The 22,816-nt window shown below is 41.2% G+C and overlaps 1 protein-coding gene across 10 annotated transcripts in view; it reads left to right on the forward strand.

The window, feature by feature from the left end:
- The window catches only part of kirrel3b (kirre like nephrin family adhesion molecule 3b), a 154,407-nt gene that overhangs the window by 71,889 nt on the left and 59,702 nt on the right, over nt 1–22,816 (forward strand). For all 10 annotated transcript variants that reach the window (XM_051398183.1, XM_051398184.1, XM_051398190.1 and 7 more), the window contains exon 3: nt 22,271–22,420. In XM_051398183.1, the coding sequence (XP_051254143.1) occupies nt 22,271–22,420 (150 nt within the window). The remainder of the gene's footprint in view (nt 1–22,270; nt 22,421–22,816) is intronic.

Here is a 22,816-nt window from a genome sequence, read left to right on the forward strand (position 1 = left end):
TGTCAGAGGGAGACAGGAGCTGCAGACACCCAGTCAACAAGCTATTCATTTTCCCTCAGCCTTGCCTCCCTAACCGTGACAAGTTCTTTCACCCTAACAGAAACAAGACAGCACGTACACATGCACACAAAATTATCGAGGGCCAAGAAAACATGGCAGAATTTCTTAAATTCAGCCTGGAGGCCATCCTAAGAGCAGAAAAAAATTTAATTCATCATGAATAAGTCAGACTTAATTTATTTTTCTCCTCCCTCTTATTTACTGAATCAACCCTCACGCCAATCAGTCAACTAAAACTAATTCAACACCAACCTTTCAACGATACTTTAATGTAACTGCAGGTAACACATTCCATGTCAAGCACCTGCGACACCATGGCAGTGAACTGGTGTCACTTTAATTCGCCCATATAGCACCTGGTATCATACTACAACTTAAAATGTCAGTTTGCACCAGGCGCTGCGATGTCAAGAGAAGGTGTGTGTTATATGTGTAAGGGTGGGTATTGTAGGTGTGAGGGTGCAGTCGGGATAAAAATGCATTCATTATAATGTGTTACCTAGCTTAGAGAAAGAAGCTATATGAGGTGTATAATGACATTTAGCGCTAGCGCAGAACACTGGGAATATGTCTAATTATCAGGCAAATCATCAAGGAGGCTGCAGGCTGCTTCAAAAAGCACCAGCAAACACAACAAAAGACAGAGGTCACAGAAAACCTAGAATATTCAGTTGTGTTTCATTTCTGCCTACATCAACACAGAGTATTTATGTCACTACCGACTATACATTTCTGCACTACTCACACCCAAACAAGTGGAGAGCACACTCACACACAACGTTCCCCATGGCTAATGCAGCTGTTTGCTTTAATAACTTGCATTAGAGTAAACACATCCCTGGAGGGTAGTGCTTCAAGATGAAGTCTAACGCTTCCATCTCCCTAGGTCACAGCATTCCATCCTTCACTCCAACACTTGGACATGGAGTAAATCTAGGGCACTGCATGCTCATGTTCGATTTCATCACACTTGTGTAAATTTCTTCCATTGCTGTAAAGTTATGCCTTCGCTGGCTTAGGGTGCGAGGTGAGTGCGCGGTATTGTTGTTGTATGGAGTGTGTGCGTGTGTTCTTGATTGTCGCAGTAAATCTGACAGGCCAGTGTGCCTGCGGATTAGAGGGGCCTCTGTTTGGGTGGCTGCATAATTAGGACAGCTCTGTTGACAGTGCTGCAAAATGGCCTGCTTTTTCAACACCGCAAATGTTCCCCTTCTCTGTTCTGTCCCTCCACTTTATAGGCCTCCACACACTAAGCCCAGTCTTGAAACAAAACCTACCTAGGTGAACTGGAGAGGGTTGCTGGGATGTGGTAAAAATTCAGAAAGGCAAGACTTTTGCAAATAACCTTAATGAGCCCTATGCTAGGTTGCATATAGGCTGTGTGGTTAAAGATTCCTGAATATAAAGTAAGTTCCATGCTGTTTCCCTCGAGCGTGTGCAAGTTCACGTGAGATCAGATCAATTGGAAACTTTATATTGTTACTGCATTTGTTTGTTTACGTTTTAACCCTATTATAGACTAACAAGAGTTCCTTTCACATAATGCATGCTGGGACAGGCTTCAGCTCCCTGTGACCTTCAGTGGGAAGAAGCAGGTAGAAAATAGCTGTTTGGATGCGTCTATGGATTCATGACCACAGGGTTTAAAACATTATCTCTGTAGATTGACTGAAGAGGAAATATATTGAGTTAAATAAAGGCAAGGGATAGGAACAAGAGCAGACAAGAGATTTTTGTTTCTTCTTTTTTTTTTTTACTTTTTTAAGCAAAATACAGCACCCTGCAAGGAGCCTAACATGTTCATTTCACCTATCTGTTTGTCGTCAGTCGTTTGCTTTCATCAAAGATAAGCATCTGGGCACAAAGCAAACATCTCTTCAATCTCTTTTTTCTCTTTAAGGCCCTCAGCGGAAAGAAGAGATTGTGACAGTTCCACAGGGAACAGTTGTCATACTTACTGTAAACTACAACAACAACATGTCTAATTGAGCCACGCAGCTCAGTGCAATCCACTTGCCAAAATCAGTCAGGAACTGCTCAATTGAACTGTGAGTGGAGACCTGTGGGGGTGTGTGCGTGTGTGGGTGGTTGGCTGGCTGTAAGACGAGGGATCCTGGCTGTGCTGGAATGCTCCATGGCAAGGTCTGTCGGCCTTTTGTGCTCCAGGTAATAGCTGACATTTCTTCATTTGTGCACCTAATTACTGATTTACACTGCCTCTAATGACATGTGAAGTCAGATCCAGACTCTGTAATGGGCAAGGGAATCTAGCCAGAAGTGTCCAAACGGTTCACTCTCCCTCTCTGTCTCTCCTCCCCTCTCTCCCCCTCTCTGTCTCTTCCACTCTCCTCGAGCTGGTTGACATCTTCTCTGCATCCTTTATTTATGCACTCTTTCATCAGTATGGCGTTCTCCTGGCAAAATGCCAAGTCAAATTGTCACTTAAGATCAGAGATGAGTTTATCTCTTCCTCACTCACTTTTTTTTCTCCTTTTTTTGCTGTCTTCACATCTTTTCAATTCCTTCATGGCATGACTTGTGCATTCTCGGTCTGCATGCAGAGTCGAACAAACGGTTTAGAGATCAGTTGACTGGAAAGAATGGAAAGCGGGCTGGTGGAAAGCGAGTCAGTGGCTCGGCTTAAACTGACACTAAGCAGAATAACATTGTACACCATTTTCCACTTGAATTTAGTGAGGATTGTGAATTTCTGAAATAGGACCCAAAATATTTTGTTTATGATTAGGGAAGCAAAGCAATACAAAATGAATATTGTCCATATGAAATGCATCCCAATAAGTAACATAATACAGTTACACCATTATTGCCTAGTACTATCTTCCTCTTTTTTATGTGGTTATGAGGTGGAGATAAAGACGAGGAGGGAGAGATCAACCATTTATTACAGCATAAGGCCCAAGTCATTTTCTGGAAATGAACATACACTGGGGTGTGATATATGGGATCCCTTCTTCCATGTAATGGCAATCTAAGTGTCCTTTATGATTTTATTCAAAATCCCTCGTCCTTGTGTGGTGCAACTAAACGCATTAAGGCAAAATGACGGATGATCCCTGTGAGTGTAAGGAAAGCGAATAGAGGATACAATATGTATTCTCCACCCACATGGGGTGGGGGATGGGAGAGTTTCTATTAATTATAGTGGAAGGATTTGACCCACTGTATATCATTCAGGATGAGCACCGCCATGGTTGCATGCATGCGCATGTGTGTGGGAAGTGTCCCATTGTGGCATGCCAGTATTGTACTGAACGGAGCTGACTTTAATGGCTGCCTTAATGAAATGCCCGGGCCCTAATTAAGCCCTCTCCACATTGTTGGGGACAAGCTAGATTCAGTCTCTCTTTCACTCTGAGTTCCCTAAAGGCCTGTTTCAGCTCTTCCTTGAGGACATGTTGCCTTGACATCTAAAAGCTTCCTCTAATGGCAAAATTGTGTCTGGCATGAATGTTTGTCTGTGCCAACATATGCTCGAGCAACAGAGCTTTGATAACACAAAACCTACTGTCAGCGTCCTTCTTCTGGCAGTGCATGAGCACTGAACCAGAATCAGTTTATTTGTCTCATCAGGGAGCTTTCTTGATGGAGAATATCATTGATAGGAGTAATGTTAGGCTTGGTATTTTATAATTGTCTTTGTCTGCACTTGCTCGGAAATACCGCCTTTGTAAAACAGCAGGCTGAGAATCTTGTTTGTGAGATTATAATTCGCAACATGTCTGTCTGTGACTCATGTGTTCAACCTTTTGATAAGGGAATGACTTTCCAAAACATAACATCATGAATATGAGAAGCGTGTGTCGAGTAAGCTGACCTTCTGAATGTTCTTTAGCAATGTGACACTGTGCGGTGACATCCAGACAAAGTGACTCTTTGAGATATGAAAGGTTTCAGACATGCGCACACCTAGGAGTGATTGATGGTTCCCCAGACACAGCTAAGTCATCTTTTCATCTTCCTCACAGACATACAGGAAAACAATCTCTCCCCATCTTTCAAATACACTACAGTATGATGGTATAGTGAATTGCAAGAATACCTTAATGAATGTTTTTGCTGATGTATGGCCAAATCTTCCGTAAATATAAAATAGTGTGATAAACAGCCTCTGTTTGTTTTTTACATTTAATTGGCAGCTATGACCTTCAGCTGTGTTGAAGTGCAAAGCAAATATTTGATAAAATCGGTCCACATATCTCGACGGCACTGTTTCTTCTCTTCTCCCTTCTATTTCATTTGGCTCGCTTTAATCATGTTTCTCTGCTAGCTGTCACAAGTAAATAATGAGTAGACTCAAGATGTCTTTGATTTGCAAAGCCTTAGCCGGGTCACAGCTCAATTGGCACAGACAAGAAAAAAATCAGCCGATTTGCTGAGGGCTCATTAGGAGCCTTGCAGCGTGAAGCCAGGGTCACTGGATGATATGGACCCTTTTTATACAAAACCCCTTGATCCTGGAGATCAGGAAAATATGCTCTACCATGATGGCAAGAGAGAGGGGAACAATTTCTCTAGATGACAAATTATATGCTCTGGGCTTGGAGAAAGAGAGAGACGGAGGGCGAATAGAGACAGACAGAAGAGAGAAAGACAGAGAGGACATAATCTATACCTATGTGACTCCAAAGCCTGCAGATGAAAAGTCACATCATGTCAGACACAGTTTTGATGCATGCTGCCCACAGATGAGGCAGCTTGCAGATATACTGTGGGTAAAAAGGCTATTCGATCAACATTTCCAGAGGGATATCAACATCAATGTTTGATAGTGTCTCATACAGATGAAAAATGCAAATAAATAATTTCTATCTCTCAGAGCCAACTGTGAGAATTAATACAAACAGCCATTAGCTACGCAGAAGTACAGTATTTGTCCTTGTTGTGCAGGATAACATTTGTAAACCTCACATCTGCCCTTTCTATTCATATGCATGCTCTGTGCTCTATCGTATAGATACATTCAGATTAAGTTAGTATGGTTACTCTCAAAAACACTGGCTTCAAGCAACAATGGCTGTGTTATGGTTCTCTGTCTGGACTCCCCATGCTAATCTGATTCACACGGGCACTCAGCTCATATCACTTCTCGTGGTTTGTTTCTGTCTGGCCTGATACAACACAAACAACTGGAAAGATATATGCACATACACACACACACACACACACACACACACACACACACACACACACACACACACACACGTACTGTGTGTGTAAGTCTGCACACATAGGATTAATACTGATCAATGAACAGATCTGCATCAGGCTTAATACTGGAAACATGGGGATATTTGGTGCATCATTAGGCACATCCAAAAGAAACACATTTTCACACAATAGGTTGTTGTTTTCCCTTTTTCTGGGCTGCGTATATTATACAGCACTAGCATATTCATGGATAGTCAAGAGGATGGATTCTCATGGGTGCAAATGTTTTCTAGACTTCTAGAGTTATTTTCAATTGAAGTGGAACGTAGTTGAGGTTGACTTCTATAAATAGAGCTCTTTTTAAGAATCATAGAAAATGTCTTTTCTCAAGTTATCACCCTCTCCACAGTATCATTTTACAGTGGCTTCAGCCCCCATTATTCTGGCACATCCCATCCCTCTCATCTCATCCCTCTCATTCCTCTCCCTGCCTGGTCTCTGCATGACGACTTCATTACCTCAGAGATGCAGGGATACTAGCAATAATTATTCATAAAAATATGCACCTGCAAATTAATGGAGAGGCATTATGCATACTGCTCTACTCTGGTAATGTATTTGAAGGTATTTTTAACACAAGGTAACACCGGCACACAGGTTAGGACCTGCAACCTATTATTCATATTCAGCACTATTTCACCCAAGGTTAAATGTGGGTATAAAAGAACAAAGTGGTAATAATGGTGTCACTACAAGGGATATATGTTAATGCACACTGCTCATTTCTGTCAGAATCTTAAATTATATGCAGGACTCAAGAATTTTCCTATCAGGCTCAATCTTTAGGTTATAAATTATTTTTGTTATTTACTGGGGCTTTGGTGGAAGCAATTTGCAATTCAGTGGCAAATTGTCCACTGCTTAAAACTCAAATGGTTTTGGACAAATTTATCATATGCATGTGAGCAACCGTTAATCTGTAGCTAGGGATAAGTAGTAGTGGAATGTAGGACACATCACCATATGTGTGTGGCTTTAGAGATTGTGGTTGACCACAAGTCTGTTCTTTAATTGGGAACATTATGATATTATGACATTATGACACCTGCTGTCAACCTCCAGAGAATTAGTTGTGGCTATTCAGTCATCTGTGGGGTGCATATGGCAGCAGTGGGAAAAAGCTGTGAAAAGGTTGGGCTACAGATAGGGAGGCACTGAGAAAGAAATTGAGACACAGGGAGTCAGACAGAGTCAGAGGAAGCTCAGGACAGAAGGTTCAGGTTGTGACATGTTAATTGCTCCTCTGCAGCCAGGTGCAGGAGAGAGTTGTCATCCTGTAGGGGTCTAAAACTGCCAGGGAGTCATATCTCCACTCTTCTTCATTCACACCTGAAGGGTAGCACTGACACAAACAAACACACATCTACACACACGAGCACAGCCTGCAGTAGCATAACAGAATCTGATGTTTATCATCGCAAAGGGCATCATGTCACATTGCCAGTCCAACACACTCCAACTGATTGCAACAAACTCACTAACTGAGATGTACTTTCAACCTCACTATGCCACTGTCAATGTATAGCCCTTTTCTTTTTTTTAAAGTATATTTTTTGGGCTTTTATTGCCTTTATTATAGTGACAGCTGAGGATGGACAGGAGGGGGGGGCAGAGAGAGAGGGGATGACACACAGCAAAAAGCCACGGGTCGGATTCGAGCCCTGGGCTGCTGCAGCAAGGACTCAGCCTCGGTACATGGGTCACCAACTCTACCCACTGAGCTATCTAGGCGCCGCCATAGAGCCCTTTTCTAACAGCAGCAAGGTACCTTTTAAGGTATCTGTGTAGATTCAATTTGAGATATCATAATTCCTGTCCTCCATCCTCCCATGATGGTGCTTTCTGATTATCCAAGAAATATCCGGATGGAAATTCTAGTATGAATGTTGCTGACTTTTTTTAAGCCAAGAGACTGGCTATTAGATCATATTTCTAATGATTGCTTTCATAGAGTACAAGGATCTGGGCTGTGTAAGTAAGGCACTGCCACGGAGATCATGCAAGGCAACAGAGAGAGAAGTCACACTGTGAGAACTAGCTTACTAAAAGGTCAGACTGTCAGTACGGGGCAGCCACTCTAATCTCCACTGACCTAACCTTCAATAGTGCAACATTATCTCCATTAGCGTCTACAAAAACCGCACTCCATTTATATATGTGGGCACGTCCATATTTATATGCGTGTATGTTTGTGTGTACCTGATAACGTTCATATGCTTGCCGTGTTTGTGCGAGAGCCTCACACAATTTTCCAGCTTGCAGCTGGCATCATGCCCAGCAGTGGGACAAAGGCTCTGACAAACTAGGCAATGGCAGCCAAAGGTAATAGCCAAGGGTAACTACATGAGTGCTGGAGTCACAGAGCCAGTTCAGTGACCAGGCAAAAAGCAAGTGCAGAAGAGCCTGTAAGTGGCCAGTAAAAACTGGAGGGAACCATGGCTGCTTCTTGTTGAGAGGGCCTTTAATTGGTTTAGAACCCATGTCATCACCACTTAGAGAGGTTTAAGATATGCCTCCACAACCCAATAGCCACGCACACTAAGTGGAGAGGTAGTGAGGACCTACCCTGGATTATGAACAAGTTTAAATGGAAGATCGTTTGATATAATGAGGTATAGCTGGTCCCCGGAGAGAGCTCTACACTAGATGGCATAGTTTTTATGACTGCTTTCCATGCTTGGCATTCTGACTGTAACGGTCTATACCCCCGATGAGCTCTCAATAAGGCAAAGGCAGTCAAGGATGTTTCCCCGCTCTAAAACCCATCATCATTCAGTCTTCTTTATCTGTCCCTTTTTTTATGCTGTGCCTTTTTCTAGTAGAGCTAAATTGTGAGTAAGAGGCATTGACAGTAACCTGACTTTTCCCTCTAATGTTAATGAGATACATTTACAAGTGTGAAAGGAACTATCCAGTCACACACTTCATCATTGCTTGTTGAGCCAGTAGGAGTCAGTTAGTGAACTCTACAGGTTTTTAAAAAAGTGACTTAATAATGTCTGACCTCCAGTCTTAAGCATCTCAGCCTCCTCTGTAAACACTTATTGGTGGGAGCACCCCGTTGTAAAACCTTGTCAGAGTCATTAGTCAAATCGACAACCAGCTGAGTGAAAAGGTGTGGAGGAGGCAAAGTTGTGAGGAGTGAGAGCGCCTTGTTGATTTTCTTTTTCAACTGCATTTCTCGACGTGTTTTACCTTAAGTTGTCATAAGCAACATTGATATTAAATTACAAAAATGGGAAAAAGTAAAAGGCAGAGACAATGTTGGGTGAGGGTTTAGAAGTAGCAATGGGAGGAGTGTGGGGGTTCAAAGCTGTTTCTCTATGGGGACCTGAATTATGGCCCTAGGCAATGCTGTCGGCAAAAGAAAGTTCAAGAGGTGTGGAAAAAAGGAGAGGAGTAGTCTTGAAAAAAGGCTTTTTTGAGGCTTCACAGTCTAGTAACCAGGATGCTGAGTTGGATGTGGTGAAGTGCCCCGGGGGAGGCCAGGGGCACTGAGAGACAGTAACCTAAGATGAGAGGTACCTCAGCCTCAGCATCAAACCACTCCTGTGATCCACTGAAGACTATGGTTTCTGTGTTCGCTTACTGATTCCCAACAAGGGGCCAATAGTAGCGATCCTGACAGTCTGGTTAGGCTGTCGCTGGTTGTGCTGGGCACCAATCAAGTCGAGGGAATTTGGATTATTTCTCAGTTGAACTTCTCTAATAGAAGTGCTTTTGGAATGAAATATTCCTTGCCATCTTTGAAAATGTTTTATATTTTGGTTTATGAATCTTTCTTTTTATTTGCATAGAGGGAGATTTATGGTGTCTGTTAAAAGCATACAATTTCATAAAAATATGCTTGACTAAGGTAAGGGTCCTTCTACTTGAGGAAAAAAAAGTCTCATCTTGAGTCAGGTGTATTTATTTCCATTTAAGCAAAGTTTGATAAACAGCACAAATGGATCTGTTTGGAATATTGCATGACTCCAAAGAGGAAATGGCAAAAGTAAAAGGGAGAATTTTCAATTAGTTTTTAGGCTTTTTGCCCACAGTGTTTCTGGCAAACCTTTTTTTATCATTGCCCTCCCATTTATATTACTGCCTTAAGTCCCCTAAATCCTACGACTACTGCATCTTGCACAGCTGTGCACTTTTATGGCATTTGCTAATGTACTGTAAATGACATAAAATATGACAAGCTTAGTTTTCTGCCAGCTCTTGCTTTTATATCAATTTTTACACCATTTTGAATTCCCATTTATTTATTTGAAGGCAGGTGTGATTTTATGTCCTCTCCATGGCTGTAAAGTGCTACTTTGAAATGCAAATGAAGCTTTGATTGAGAGATTTTCATGGGGAGGAGGTTGTGTACGAGGTGACAGTGTGAAAGCAAGTCCGAGGGGAGATGGTTTGTGGTCCAATTCAGGGCTTGGTGATCTATTACTGAAGAACCACATAGACTGGTAGAGGACGCTCTAGGACACGCAGTTGAGCTCCTAACTCAAGTGCCATAGGTGACTTACAGACTTTGTAGACAATCATCTAGTCTGGAGTTCTCACCGTAAACCACACCTTATAAAAGCTGAACACTACAGCTTTCCCCCCTTTTTTTGGTACTATAAAGACATTGCCTACAGCTTTCTGGAAATAATGTTTTTTGTCCATTTAAGGGTAGATTTCAAAGAAAGGCTTTGGGAATCCAAATGAAATTACAGGATAGAGTGTCTGCTTATTGCCTTATATGCACTTAAAGGTAGAGTGTATACTTGAAAGGTAATGGCTTTCTGCAGTCAAGTATTATGGTGGCTCCCCCACTGAAACGGATCTCTTTACTCCTGTCTTGACAGAGTCCTCTTAGCGAAGGTGTGGCATAATGTAGTTCCGACTCAGGCCTCTTATCTCATGTCAGTGGTATCCTGCACACCTTGATAAAGCCTCCTTTCCTTGTCTTGTAACAGCATTCCGCTCTGTCTGACAGGTACTGTAGCTAGCAGGAGCCTGCCTCTCATCTCTCTCCTCACACACACACACACACACACGCATACACACACACACACACACACACACACACACACGCTTTCTCCACTTTTCCAAAAGGTCTTTTTTTCACTAATGTAGCAGATAGTGCTTGCAGCGATGGACATGCATTTGGTTAAATCCAAATTGTATTACACTCATCCTCATCACCTGCGTTTATATGTAGACCTCCTGACAGCTTACAACCTGCTAACCAGACAGGGGTTAAGTTAAATACTCTCTAATGGGAGGCTTCCCCATTATTGTTAGACAGGTGGTGACGGTGATCTATCAGAAAGTCATAACTGAGATTTGTTAGTGTCTAGTTGTATTGAAATTTGAACAAGGCAGGCATAACGGAAGTGTAAGGAGAAAATATGGATGCCAAGGTCCAGAATCTGAGCCCTTCCTTTGAAACACTTCCCTTTGAAAATGACACAAAAGATCAGTAGCCTTCGCCTGAGCTGATAACTATCTCAGTAAGCTGTCTTAAGTGGTGTGGTGGCATATCTGACATATAGCTTGTTACAATATGTTTTTTCAATTAAGCAGCACATGTGACAAATGCATTAGAGCTTTGAGCTAAGAGATTTATTAAGAATTTGAAGTGTGGTTGCACGACTACGGCTTAACACCATTTCTTTGGTGGTAAGAAATGCTGTTAAGCCATCACCTTTCACTGTCTGCGGATAAAAGCAGACACTTACATGAGACACCCACAAACATAAATATGAAAACAAGAAAAGAAAATGAATTCCCATTCAATACACCACAGAATTGTAATTACAGCTCACTTGACAAAAGCGAAGGCAGGGATCATTACTGCAACATTTATGAGCATTTATGGTAAAGGCAGAACATGCTGCCTGTAATGGCCATGGCTGAGCCGCTGACGTTGTGATTTAACCTGGCACTTTGGCAGTGGCGAGCCGCTCCTCCAAATCAAGGCTAAGTGGCGGATTCATCAGTGCCCTGTCGAGATAAAACACTCGCCCGGTGGTGACACAGAGATGAGGCCCTGATTGGGACAAATACATCTCCCTCTGGTGTCAGCTCTCATTCACCGGTCTGAGCGCAGGCTGAAAGAAAGACAAATGTTTTGATTAGGGGTCTCTTTCAATGTCACAGCAGCCAGTGAAGAAGAATGAGACGAGGCTGTCTCCAAGGGAAGCAAATAGTTGAAGACGATGAGAGGAAAATGGATGTCTCCACTGTCTGGAGGGTGTCGAATGGGGATTTTATGAGTCAGAGAAAGCTCAGTGAGAGCATCTCTTTTAATGAGGCAGCATTCCTTTTTCCGGAAGACCGTTTTAGTTTCTTTTTGGCGAATGCTAAAAATCAGGATAAAACAAATAGAATCTTTCAGGAAAGAAAAAGTCACATTAGTTAGCCTATGTTAGTTATTTTCTTAAATAGGCAGGGTGTTATGGCTGTGTCTACAGAAGAGTGTTTTTAAGCCAAGGCAACAATGTTTGTAAAAATGGTCTGTTTAGTATAAGCATTGTTACTTGCTGTCATTAACACATCACTTATCTCCTCATCATCGTTGCGTTTTCATTATTACCATAGACTTCGGTTGCGAGTGAACCCACATGAGTCTATGTTGATATTCTTCATTGCAGATAATTATAAGACCATTAATCACCGGCAGTGGATAATTATAAATCCATCTCAACTGAAGAAATGTGAGCATTAACTGCTGTGTCCCTCGAGAAATGGTAGTTGCAAGACTCCCACCCTTCTTTCTGTATCATTCTACCATTCTTCTTTCTCTAATCCATTCAAGTCAACAGGAAATGGGAAATGTTCAATGTTGAATTAAAGAATCTCAGAGGGGAATTTGACAGTTTATTTATCTATCTATCTATCTATCTATCTATCTATCTATCTATCTATCTATCTATCTATCTATCTATCTATCTATCTATCTATCTATCTATCTATCTATCTATCTGGTCTTAAAACATGTGAATCAAGACTAGCTGAGCCTGTATTTCTCCCCACATCTCATACTCATTCTTTACCTTTGTTCATCCTGCAACAGTGCAGACTTAACATTCCGTCTTATGTAGCCACATATTTCCTCATTAAAAACAAAAAGTCAGTGTTTGTGTTCCACAGCTTAAGGTGAATAGAGAGAGAAAAAATACAACATATCTTTGCAAGAGAAACCTTGACAGATATGACATCCATTTTAGTGGAACGCAGAAAACAGTAAACAACTCTAAGAGCCATCACTGTTGTACCAGGATAACCTCATCTTGGCTTGTTTAGGGGGTTGCTTATTTAGGGAACCTCTCGCCCCTTAGTTTCATGGGTTGTGTAATTTCCAATTTCAATTTTTTCTTTTTTCAAATCTAATGTAACCTAGATATGACAAAATGTCTGTATGCTTATTTACACTAAACAATTATTTAAGAGATATTCAAATATATTATACTGAAAACTTGGGATTGTATAACGAATGGCTACAAATCTGATCTGCCAAAACCAATTTTCTTTTTTAAACAGGAAGATTTGTTAGCAACTTCTTTGACTTTTTAAAACCTTTATGTGAATTGGACACCTTTCCTAAACCTTCCCGACACACAGATACATCCCCTTTGGCTTTATTTTCCCAGGGCTTTGATCTATCTCTTGATTTAATCTCACTCAAAGGGACAAAAAAATGCTCCAAGTCTTGAAAGTCCAGGTGCACTTTTATCTTGTCAGCCCTACAAAATATGAGTTATGGCTGGACAAAAGGCAGCTTAATGTGGCTTTCTGTGCCTGTGACATATCATGTAATAGAAAAATGGGACTCTCCCTCAAAATATATGATATGCCCTATTGGACTAAGGCCCTCTCTACACCACATCTATCAAATCAACCACCTGAGTCTGTTTCAAATGCTCATCATTCCTTAATGAACATTATCAATCCCAATGCAGGCTCACTTTGAACACCCTTCAAGGTCCCTCCCCTGCACAAACATATTCCATTTGCAAATCTTCAAGTGTCTTGACATCCATTGACCCAGTAAACACTTAAGTGTTCATGTGTCAGCAAAGAGACAATAACAAGGCTGGCCTTGAGCTCTGAAAACAAACATTCAAACAAATAGCGCCTACAACAGAGGGGCAGGAGGCGATGAAGTGGCGAGAGTTGACAAAGAAAGGATGCAATGATGGAGTAGAGAAACAGAAGGGACCCATCCTATTCAATCAGGCCCTATCTGAACTCCCTAACTTCTTCTCTGCTCCATCTCCCTCACTCATTTGCATCTCTTTTATGTCCCTGCTTCCCATTATGCAAAAGTATACGCTAAAAAAGTAGTCCAGTTTCCAAAGCGAGTTGCTCCATTTCCCCACACTTTTTTAATCAATACCAGCCAGGGGAGGAGGGTTATGTGGTGTTCAGTCGCATTTATGCTAACTAGAGTATTTGAACCGTTCTCTTTGAACTGTAGTTACCTTGGAAACCAACCCACAGGAGTTGCTGCTTTATAACAGTAATTACAATCAGTGGTCAGACGTGGTCTTGTGCTTCCAGAACAAAGCTTACATACATACAGTAAGTAGACTGCTTTGTGTGTATTGTTTGATTTCACACTACTTGGACTGCTTAGAGGCTGACAACCTTGAAGACCTTTACACTTCATTAAAGCACTTTCTCCTTATCCATCACAGGAGATGTTAAAACAGATTTGTTTGTTTACTGCTCTGGATTTTGGCGGAGGGTAAGAATCCATTCCACGGCTCATGATGCCTTGATGACCTTTGGACCCAACTGTATGCGAACTGCCAGAAAAGATGGAGCCTCGAGAGATTTAATAAACCGTTTGTGGCCCCTGATACTCCAGTTTCTGATGTCCATGAAATCTCACTTCTTCTGGCCGTGTAGCTGATGATAAAGCGAGTGCCTCCAAGGCCTTCCCGCTGTTGCCATTTGTAATTTTTAGAAGTCATCATCGGAGGCGATCTGTCTTGATTATGCCTTGGCAACTGTCATGCTCCACTAATGCACAGTGTGAGAGAGGGCATAAAACAACGTCTTCCGGCAGCACTGATGTTTATCTTCCCTGCTTCATGAATTTGCATTCCCACAGACAAATTTTACTCATAATGGCAGCCATCACAGCACAGATAGGCTTGGCGTATTATCAGTCTGCATGCAGTGTTTGTTTTACAAGTGGACAGGCTGGAAAAAAGGATTTCAACATTCTGATGAGGAAGACAGATTGATATTAATACTTGCCTCCTCTAATGGGCTTGATAGAGCTTTATGAAATATTCATATTTATAACTATTGTTGTAACATCACCAGCTGCGTCTGAGGGATTACATTTTTATATTAATGAAGTAGCCCATGTAACAAAAGTGTAGCTGCTCTGAGAAATCAGCATTTGTGTTGAAACCTTGGTGAAAGCAAGTTGCAAAATGTCAAATTCCTACGTGTGATGAGAAAAGAAATTACCGTTATTACAATGAATACTATGTACCACCCAGAGCAGACCCACAATGAAGGCCTTGCCATTCCTTCTGTTACTTCTCTCTCTGAAGGTAGACATTCTTCTCGTTCTTATGTAATTTCCACTTTTCAGAACACACTGAAGGGAATTTCTGTCAGGATGACTTGACTGTATAAAAAGTTGTTGTACTTCTTCGGTGCATTGTATGTGGGTGTAGACCGACTTTCTTTGCATGGGTGGATTTAGTCATTTTGGGGCCTAAGGCAAACACAGGCATTGGGCCCTCCTCATCCCTTGTTCTCCTCCTTTTTTAATCATTATTTGTCTAAGAATGACCTCCTTGTAACTTCTTCTCTTCACCAGTCTTCACAGTTAAACAAATTCATCCATTGTAAAAGTTTATTTTCACAAACAAAATGATCCACGTGAAGACTGTACTTTACAAAGAGAGGTCAATTATGAAGACACAAAAATAAGCATAATACTGTAAAAATGTTTTCTCTTTGTCTTTGGGTCTTTCTCTTCGAGAAACCTTGAATGTTTTTTTCAATTATTATTGTTTGGTTTGTCTTGCTTTCTCTCCCTAATTAACTCAGCTTTAGTGGGTGGGAAACATATGAAGATAATTGTGGGCTGCTGCTGTATTGTTGCATCTAGAGTAATCAGAACAGTGATGGATCTCTTCAAAGTTGTGGATCATCATACACCATGAGGCTCTACTGTGTATGGCTGGGAGGCTCAGTTTAGACGGCCATACTACAATTTGACCTGTGAGCCTTGGCTTCAGCACATCTTGCCATCACTAACTCCATATCCGGTTACTTCATGCTCGATGGAAAGAATAGCAAGTGCAGACAGCCTGTCTGTGACATTGTTGATGTGAGATTCATTTTAATGAGTTCAGTGTGATGAGAAATTTCTCTCACCTGAAGCCACTGTCACAGGTACAGGGAGAAGAAGTCTGAGAGTGCGCTCAAAGTTGGATAGATGTCAAGGATATTCTCCTTATGTAATCAAGCATCTCAGATATATGTGGGAAAGGATCTAACTGCACCCTTTACCGAAAGCTTCAGGTCCTCTGTATCTGTCTTGTATAGCTATGCTATACTGTATAACTGCCATATAATACTAGTGTTAGCAGAAGCAGTGTCTTCTTGCTGCTCTTCTGTAATGTTAGTGTTGTCAGTAGCAGTTGTGAAAAAGAGTTTTCCTTTGGCAGTTTTGCTAAAAACATTCTGGTTTCCTCCTGCTTCTTACTTTTATCATTGGTCTGCAGAACACTGAGCTGTTTGTTGACAACCATGGATGTACAATCCTTATTTTTGTTTAATAGGAAGACCGGCCCCGCTAACCCTACCCAATGCCAACCCCTAACATGACCAACCAAACCACTGAAGGCAACAAACACTAGCCAATCAGAAGTCATAACCGTAGGTTTATGAAGCGTTTTACAGGGCCTTTCGAAACTTAGTTAATAGCAGACCTTTACCTAATGATAAAGTCCATTACTGTTTCTTTGTAGCTACATGCTGTACCAGATTATGGATCAGATTTGCATGCTGTGACGTAGTCTTTCTAGTTCCATAGTGTATGTGTGTGTGTAGTGCACTGGCTCTGTGTCATGCATCTGTATTTATTTTGTACTGAACAAGTGTTATTAGAAATGTGCCAGGTCAACGTTTTAATAAGTTCAAAGTGCAAAATATCAAGAAAATGGCTCTCTAATTGCCTTATTAAACTCATACAAGCAGTAAATCAATCGCAGCTAATCAGAATTATCAGGTGACTTATGTGGTGACCCATTGCTTCTGAGTTTATATTGTGAATAAATTAGATTATAAAACATAGTTGATCGAAGCGTGACTTTCAGTGCCAGCTATGGCTGGTAATTAGTTAGCTGTTTTCTTGCCAAGTTTCTGTCACACATTTGCAGTAATTTGCTTTAACACCTCTGTAATTTGGCATGCATCCTTTTCAGACATTTACAGAATGCATTTATCACCAATCTGAAACTGACTTTTACAAATTATGGATGGGAGTCATGTAACCACAGGCAAGATAGAAATGATTCTTTTGTGGTTTATATCCTTCAGATGGATTGATGAATCCCACAACAGCACGCTTCACTGACAATGTCAACTTAATGATTATGCTGCAGATAATTAAAGTGCACAAATCATGGCCATTAGACCTATGGTGAGAATGAGAGAATGCATGCTGGAGTTGGGGGCTTATGACTAATCAGCATCTGGTGACGAAGGACAAAAATGTGTGTCGCTTCCTCAGGGGAGTTGGAGTTCCAGTTGGGAGAAATTATTTAGATCTGCATTGCAGGATATTTGTGTTTATATTGTACTACAGGCCAGAATTGAAGACACAACTGGAGTCCTTTTACAAGCATGAAGTAATAAATTACAGAGCTTTGGAAAGTTTAGGGGAAAAAAAGAAAGTCTGGTCATGTGCTTAGAAAATTTACTTTTCAGCTGTGGGCTGCATCTTCTCTTTATGGTTTAAACTAATTGACCAGTAGGGGCCCCTGTCGGGAGAGTGGATGATATTTTTCCTTCGACTTATGTCCTGGTGGTTGTTGCAATAGGATGTATAACTTTTTGTCTGTTAACTCTCACTTTTATCAAAAGCGTCTAGCCCCTGTCACCTATGGGTAGGCTACCAGTAGATTAGAAAAAGATTAAAATAACACACACACACACACACACCCACACACACACACACACACACACACACACACACACACACACACACACACACAATTACATGCCACAGAAAACTACCAGGAGAAATGTCATGAAAAATAAATTGTGCTCATTGGCTGCCAAACTACAACACATATAACTAACTCACCCACTCTTCCATATTCTGACGCCTTCCTGGGTTTCTAAATTGCTGGTATAAAATACCCAGGCCAGAGGGGCAATAGTTTTTGATAATGATCCTGGGCTAAGCTTTGGTGCTATGTGGCCGCATAGGAGACAGCATGCTGATTATTTCTCTGAAGTGGGCTGGATGTGTGTCCGTAACGGTAATTTCCAGGCCTGATTGGCAAAGAGCGATGAAATTGGGGGCAGTTAGCACTGAGGGGAAAATAGCGCTGGAGTGTGTGGAAATGCAGGAGCGGTCCAATGGTAAACAAATTATCTGAAGTGAAATGACAACATTAGGCGATGCAAAGTGCCGGTCCACATTATGAATGTGGCTCTGTGCACAGTCTTTATTGCCTTTTTTCCACCATTTCAAATAACTGGGCAGTCCTTATCAAAGATCTCTGGCTTCACCTTTCTAAATTCAGGTCATTCAATCAAACCCAGCATGAATCTGATGCACATAAATATATCCAGTAAGGGGTAATTCAGAGACATTTGTCAGGGGGTTCGCCACTGTCATTTAGTTACTGGAATATTTAAGGAATAAAAATATATGGATATTGGAATGTAGGAAACATTCCTCCTTTATTTTCTTATTTTATTTTCTCTGCAATAGTCTGAGCTTTGTTTTATGACCAGCAGAAGTGTGTGTTAAGGTTTTGTTAAAGTCTTTGGGATATGTTGTGTGACGGACCTCTTCGTACGTCAATTACTGAAATGTTGTTGTTCACCACATCATGTTTGAACTGACTGATATTCTAAGATAGCACATGCAGTTTCACTTTCCATCTAACATTTAAAGTCTGTGATTACATTTCGAAATCTGCAGTGTGTCTTTAAGGAAAGGTGGCTATTAGATGATGGATGAATAAACTCTTATGAAAGAAGCTCAATGCTCAATTTAGCAAATCCAAAGCGCCGAAGAAAAACTGCTACTGTCACTAATCTTTCCAGACAATATACGAAAACACAAACGAAGTAGTTAACATTTTTTTTAAGTTCTATTCATAGTACAGGTTTGGCTGTTGCTGAGTGAGAAAAACCCACGGGGCTGTCTGTTGTCTCTAGCGACAGACAAAAGGTATCTGTTTCTGCTCTGTGCACCCACACATTTACAGAACCTTACCCCTGAAGTCAAGGCCCATTTGTCTCACAGCAAATTGGCATGTCTAGACTGTTTTTCATTGTATTATTTATGTTTTACCAAGCTCTCCAGTAAACCCCATTAGGATGCTTAATAAAGTGTTATTAACATGGATCTCCAGCTCTGCGGGCGCCTCAGCACAGTCACCCTCCTCCCCTCATATTACTGTCAAGTGAAGTGAAGTCTAAAGTGAGGTGCTTAATTCTTAATTGGGCATTTTAGTTATGAAAATATTTTTCATGAATAAGAGAGGGGAAAGGGGTTGCCTTCACTCTGTTGCATGACATGCCTGGCAGAGAATAAAGAAGAGGTGGATTAGGGAGGGACACATTTTTTGCCAACGCTATGATGCCCAGTGAAGGGTAAATCTGGCAGATGTGACAGAGATTTATTTGGTGCAGAGGGGATGGATGAATGAATGTAGCCACCTTGATGTAAACCCCAGCCTTCTCAAACACCACCCTTTTTCTTTACTGCTGTGTCCCCATGAAGACACATTTGTTGCAAGACTCAGCCAGGCTTTAAATTGAATGAAGGAGGTCACTTTTTAACTGCTCAAGTGACAAGTACAAGCTGGTGTCAGTTAAGTCTTTGATTCTTTCTGTCACTGGTGTATTTTAATAGCCTTTTCTAGGACATCAATCTTGGAATGACAGCAGAGTACAAACTTTTAGGAAAATGTGCTTTAACAGTACTTGCTTAACATAATAAGTGTCAAGTCCCAATTCAAGACGAGCAAGTTACATTTAAGATACTCTGGATTCCGAGCATTAAACCATGTGTTCTTCATTGGCAGCCCAGTTTTGGTGCGCTCAGTCTAAATTATGTTGGTGGTAAATGTTGTTTTTATGCTATATAGAAACCTTGCCACTTGTAGCAGCCGTTAAGTCAGGGGCCAACGTTTGTCCCCCAGTGTGGGATGGGTCAAGATCCAAAGCTGCTGATCCTACAATTCCCATAATGCGACTTCATGTGTTAGACCCCCCCCCGCAAGGTAATTGTTTTTCTTTTAAACTCCACACCTCCAGTTTAAAACATTTGAATTTTAAACAAATTTTAAATCTTGACAGGTTATTTAAATAGACATTATACAACTGTCTTCACAAGCTGAGTAGTACTCCCTGTGACGGGTAAACTGATCTTGATTTGCAAAATCAGTGAAGTGGCTCTTTAAGTCATGCATCTCAAGTTTAAGCAAAGCTACAAGTAATGGCTCACATGTGTGTATTTGTGTGAGAGACGTGTGTGCGATTCAGTTAATTAATATTTGTGAGGGGGCTGTCGTCTAATATTTGTTTACAACAGTTTCAGGGCAACGTGTGACACAATATTAGCATGAGCTCTTACTACAAATTGTCTGCTAAAATCATGCAGTCACTGTGCAGACAATATACAACAACATTTTAAACAGCTAAGAATGATTTTCACCTAATTGAATGCTGTTATGAAGTGGATACTGTGCTGCTCTGCCTGGTGAGCATGATGGCAGTGGTCTACATCTGAAAATTAATCTCTGATCTATTTTCTTCTTGATGACACATAAGGCACGAAGGGTCCAGAGAAGAAGAACAGGGAGTGAGTTGGAGGAAAAATGTAGGCATGTGTGCTACCAACAGAGAGATCCCTCCAATGTCAAATCAATTACAGCACAGGCTCAACTGTTTGATAATATCAGCCATGACTGAGCAGATACAAGATTCCCTGGCGTTTACAGTGTTTTTCCGGAACATGCCAAGAGATCTGTTGAGGAGCTGTCTATGCTGTATGTTAGCGCGCTGCTGACTGGGTAGCAGCAGAGATAAGCTCCACGTGTAGGAACAATCGGGACTGAACAAAGCTGTCTAGGTTTGAAGGGCAATATATAGTGAAATAAAGTCTCATCTAGCCCGAATCACCCACAATGTGCATGTACATTTATGAAGGTCTTCGTTAGCCAGGGAGAGTACTCAAGTCTCAAGATGATGAAAAGCCCATTATATGCTTTGAAGTACAGCATGTTCTTTTCTGATATTTAGTAATAGATCTATATTAAAATGAGGCAGTATACAGGGTTGTGTATTTATGTAGTGTATGCAGGGAAGAGAGTGCATGAATCATTATGAAAACTTCTGCTTACATCTTTAACAAGCTATCCATCACGTTGAAATTTAGTTCGAGACTGAGAAATGACTTGTGGGGATTCTAATGGCATTTTCCAACTAAATTAAAATCAGTTTCTTGTATGACAACAATCTTTTCTTTGATGTGCTTTGAAATCGTACAACAAAGCTAATCAATTTCCTTGCCTGCAATAGAATAAGTAGTTTCCTTTGAATATAAAACTGAGCACACAAAAAACAGTAGCTACAATGTGATACAAAGACGTTGTAAGATGAAAACACACTTTCTCGTTCTTTGCTGTCTTATTTTAATTCACAAAATGTTGTTCTTCTATCAGATTTTTATTTGCATGTTATTAAGTTAGACATTTTGTGTGTGCCCAGTTCAGCATAAGAGGAGTACATGCTTCTGTTTGTATGTGTGCCTGTGTATGTGCTACTACACAGACAAAAGATAAAGAAGGATATTGAGTGGTTGGAGGAAAGGGTACACATTCTGAGCCAAGCAATTGAACTGAGAAGTTTGAAAATAAGAAAAAAGCTGGGAACAAAACTGTCTCACTAAAGTGTGAGAGAGGAAGTGACACTTTTAAACCTTTGCTGCAGTTCGTGCTCTCAAATCAGACTGTGTCTGTGCGAATGGATGTCAGTGTGTGTATGTGTGTGAGTGTGTGTAGGCTTTAGTTGATAGGCAGCCTGCCAGTGTTTCTAACTACACATCAGTACCACTCTGTACCCTCCACTCTGATCCACAACACTAACCCCCCTCTCCACCGCCACTGTTAACACACCCTCTGCCTCTAATGGAGTTCACTGCACACCACTTTACGCCTGAACACGCGGTAGAGGAGTGCAGCTAATAGCAGTTGCACAGTTGGAATACATGGGTGTGAGCTCGAGTTAATGTATGCCACTAGAGCAGCGTTGGCAGACAAGATCGTGTTATCTGCTGTGGTGTGTGTCTGTGTGTGTGTACGAGCCCAGCCCATCTGTACGGTGACATCCTTCATAAATGAACCAAGCTGAGCTGTGACGGCTGTCTCTTAGCCTGCGCTTCCGTCCTGGTGCAGCCCTGACACCTCTGATGCGTGTACTATATCTTGTCTCCGTATCATGAATTGTAAAAGAATGTGCCACATTTGTATATCACCTTTTAGGGTTCTTTCAACATGACTTTGACAAGAGATTTGAGTGAAATTGGGGGAAATGGGCATATGGTGCACTTCTCTTCATTTTCCCTTCATTCAGCACTTGAAACACTGAAAGCAGGTGTTTTTAATACCACACTTACACTCCTCTTTGATCTTGAATTTTCAATGCCTTCTTCTGCTGATTAAAATAAAATAACACAATCATATAAATGAGTCAGGCCTAATCTTTCTCTTCTTCATTTTTTCTGAAGGGGCAGAGGCCATGTTTTCCCAGCAGCCACAGGACCTGGTGGTAGTGGCGGGCCAGCCTGTGACACTACCATGCACCATCCCCGGTTACCATGGTGTTGTCCTGTGGATCAAAGATGGCCTGGCACTGGGCGTTGGCAGAGACCTCTCTGGTAAGGAATGACATTTATTCCCTTGAGCGTGTCACCCTGCAATTCTCCTTCAACCTCCGTTTCCCTTATTAATTAACACTCTCTGATGAACTGTCAAATGGACGCTCTTTTATCATCTAAAGCCCCCACATGTCAACATCCTACCTTCTGCCAAACATATCCTTCCACAGACAAATAGCAGAGATCTCATAATATTGTGTTACAAAAAAAGTATTATATTATGAGGGTTACAAAAATTTAATCACTCAACATGACCAGATAGAATCAAAAATACATTTCTGTCTTTGTGGTGCAAACCTAAATCTCTCATACCCTGTTTGCTAGAGGAGCAGAAAAACCCAAATAAAATGTGAAATCAATAGTGGCACTGGTCTTTCTCTGGTGCTTCAGGCTGCT

This window comes from Dicentrarchus labrax, unplaced genomic scaffold (assembly GCF_905237075.1).
Source record: "Dicentrarchus labrax unplaced genomic scaffold, dlabrax2021, whole genome shotgun sequence".
NCBI lineage: Eukaryota > Metazoa > Chordata > Actinopteri > Moronidae > Dicentrarchus > Dicentrarchus labrax.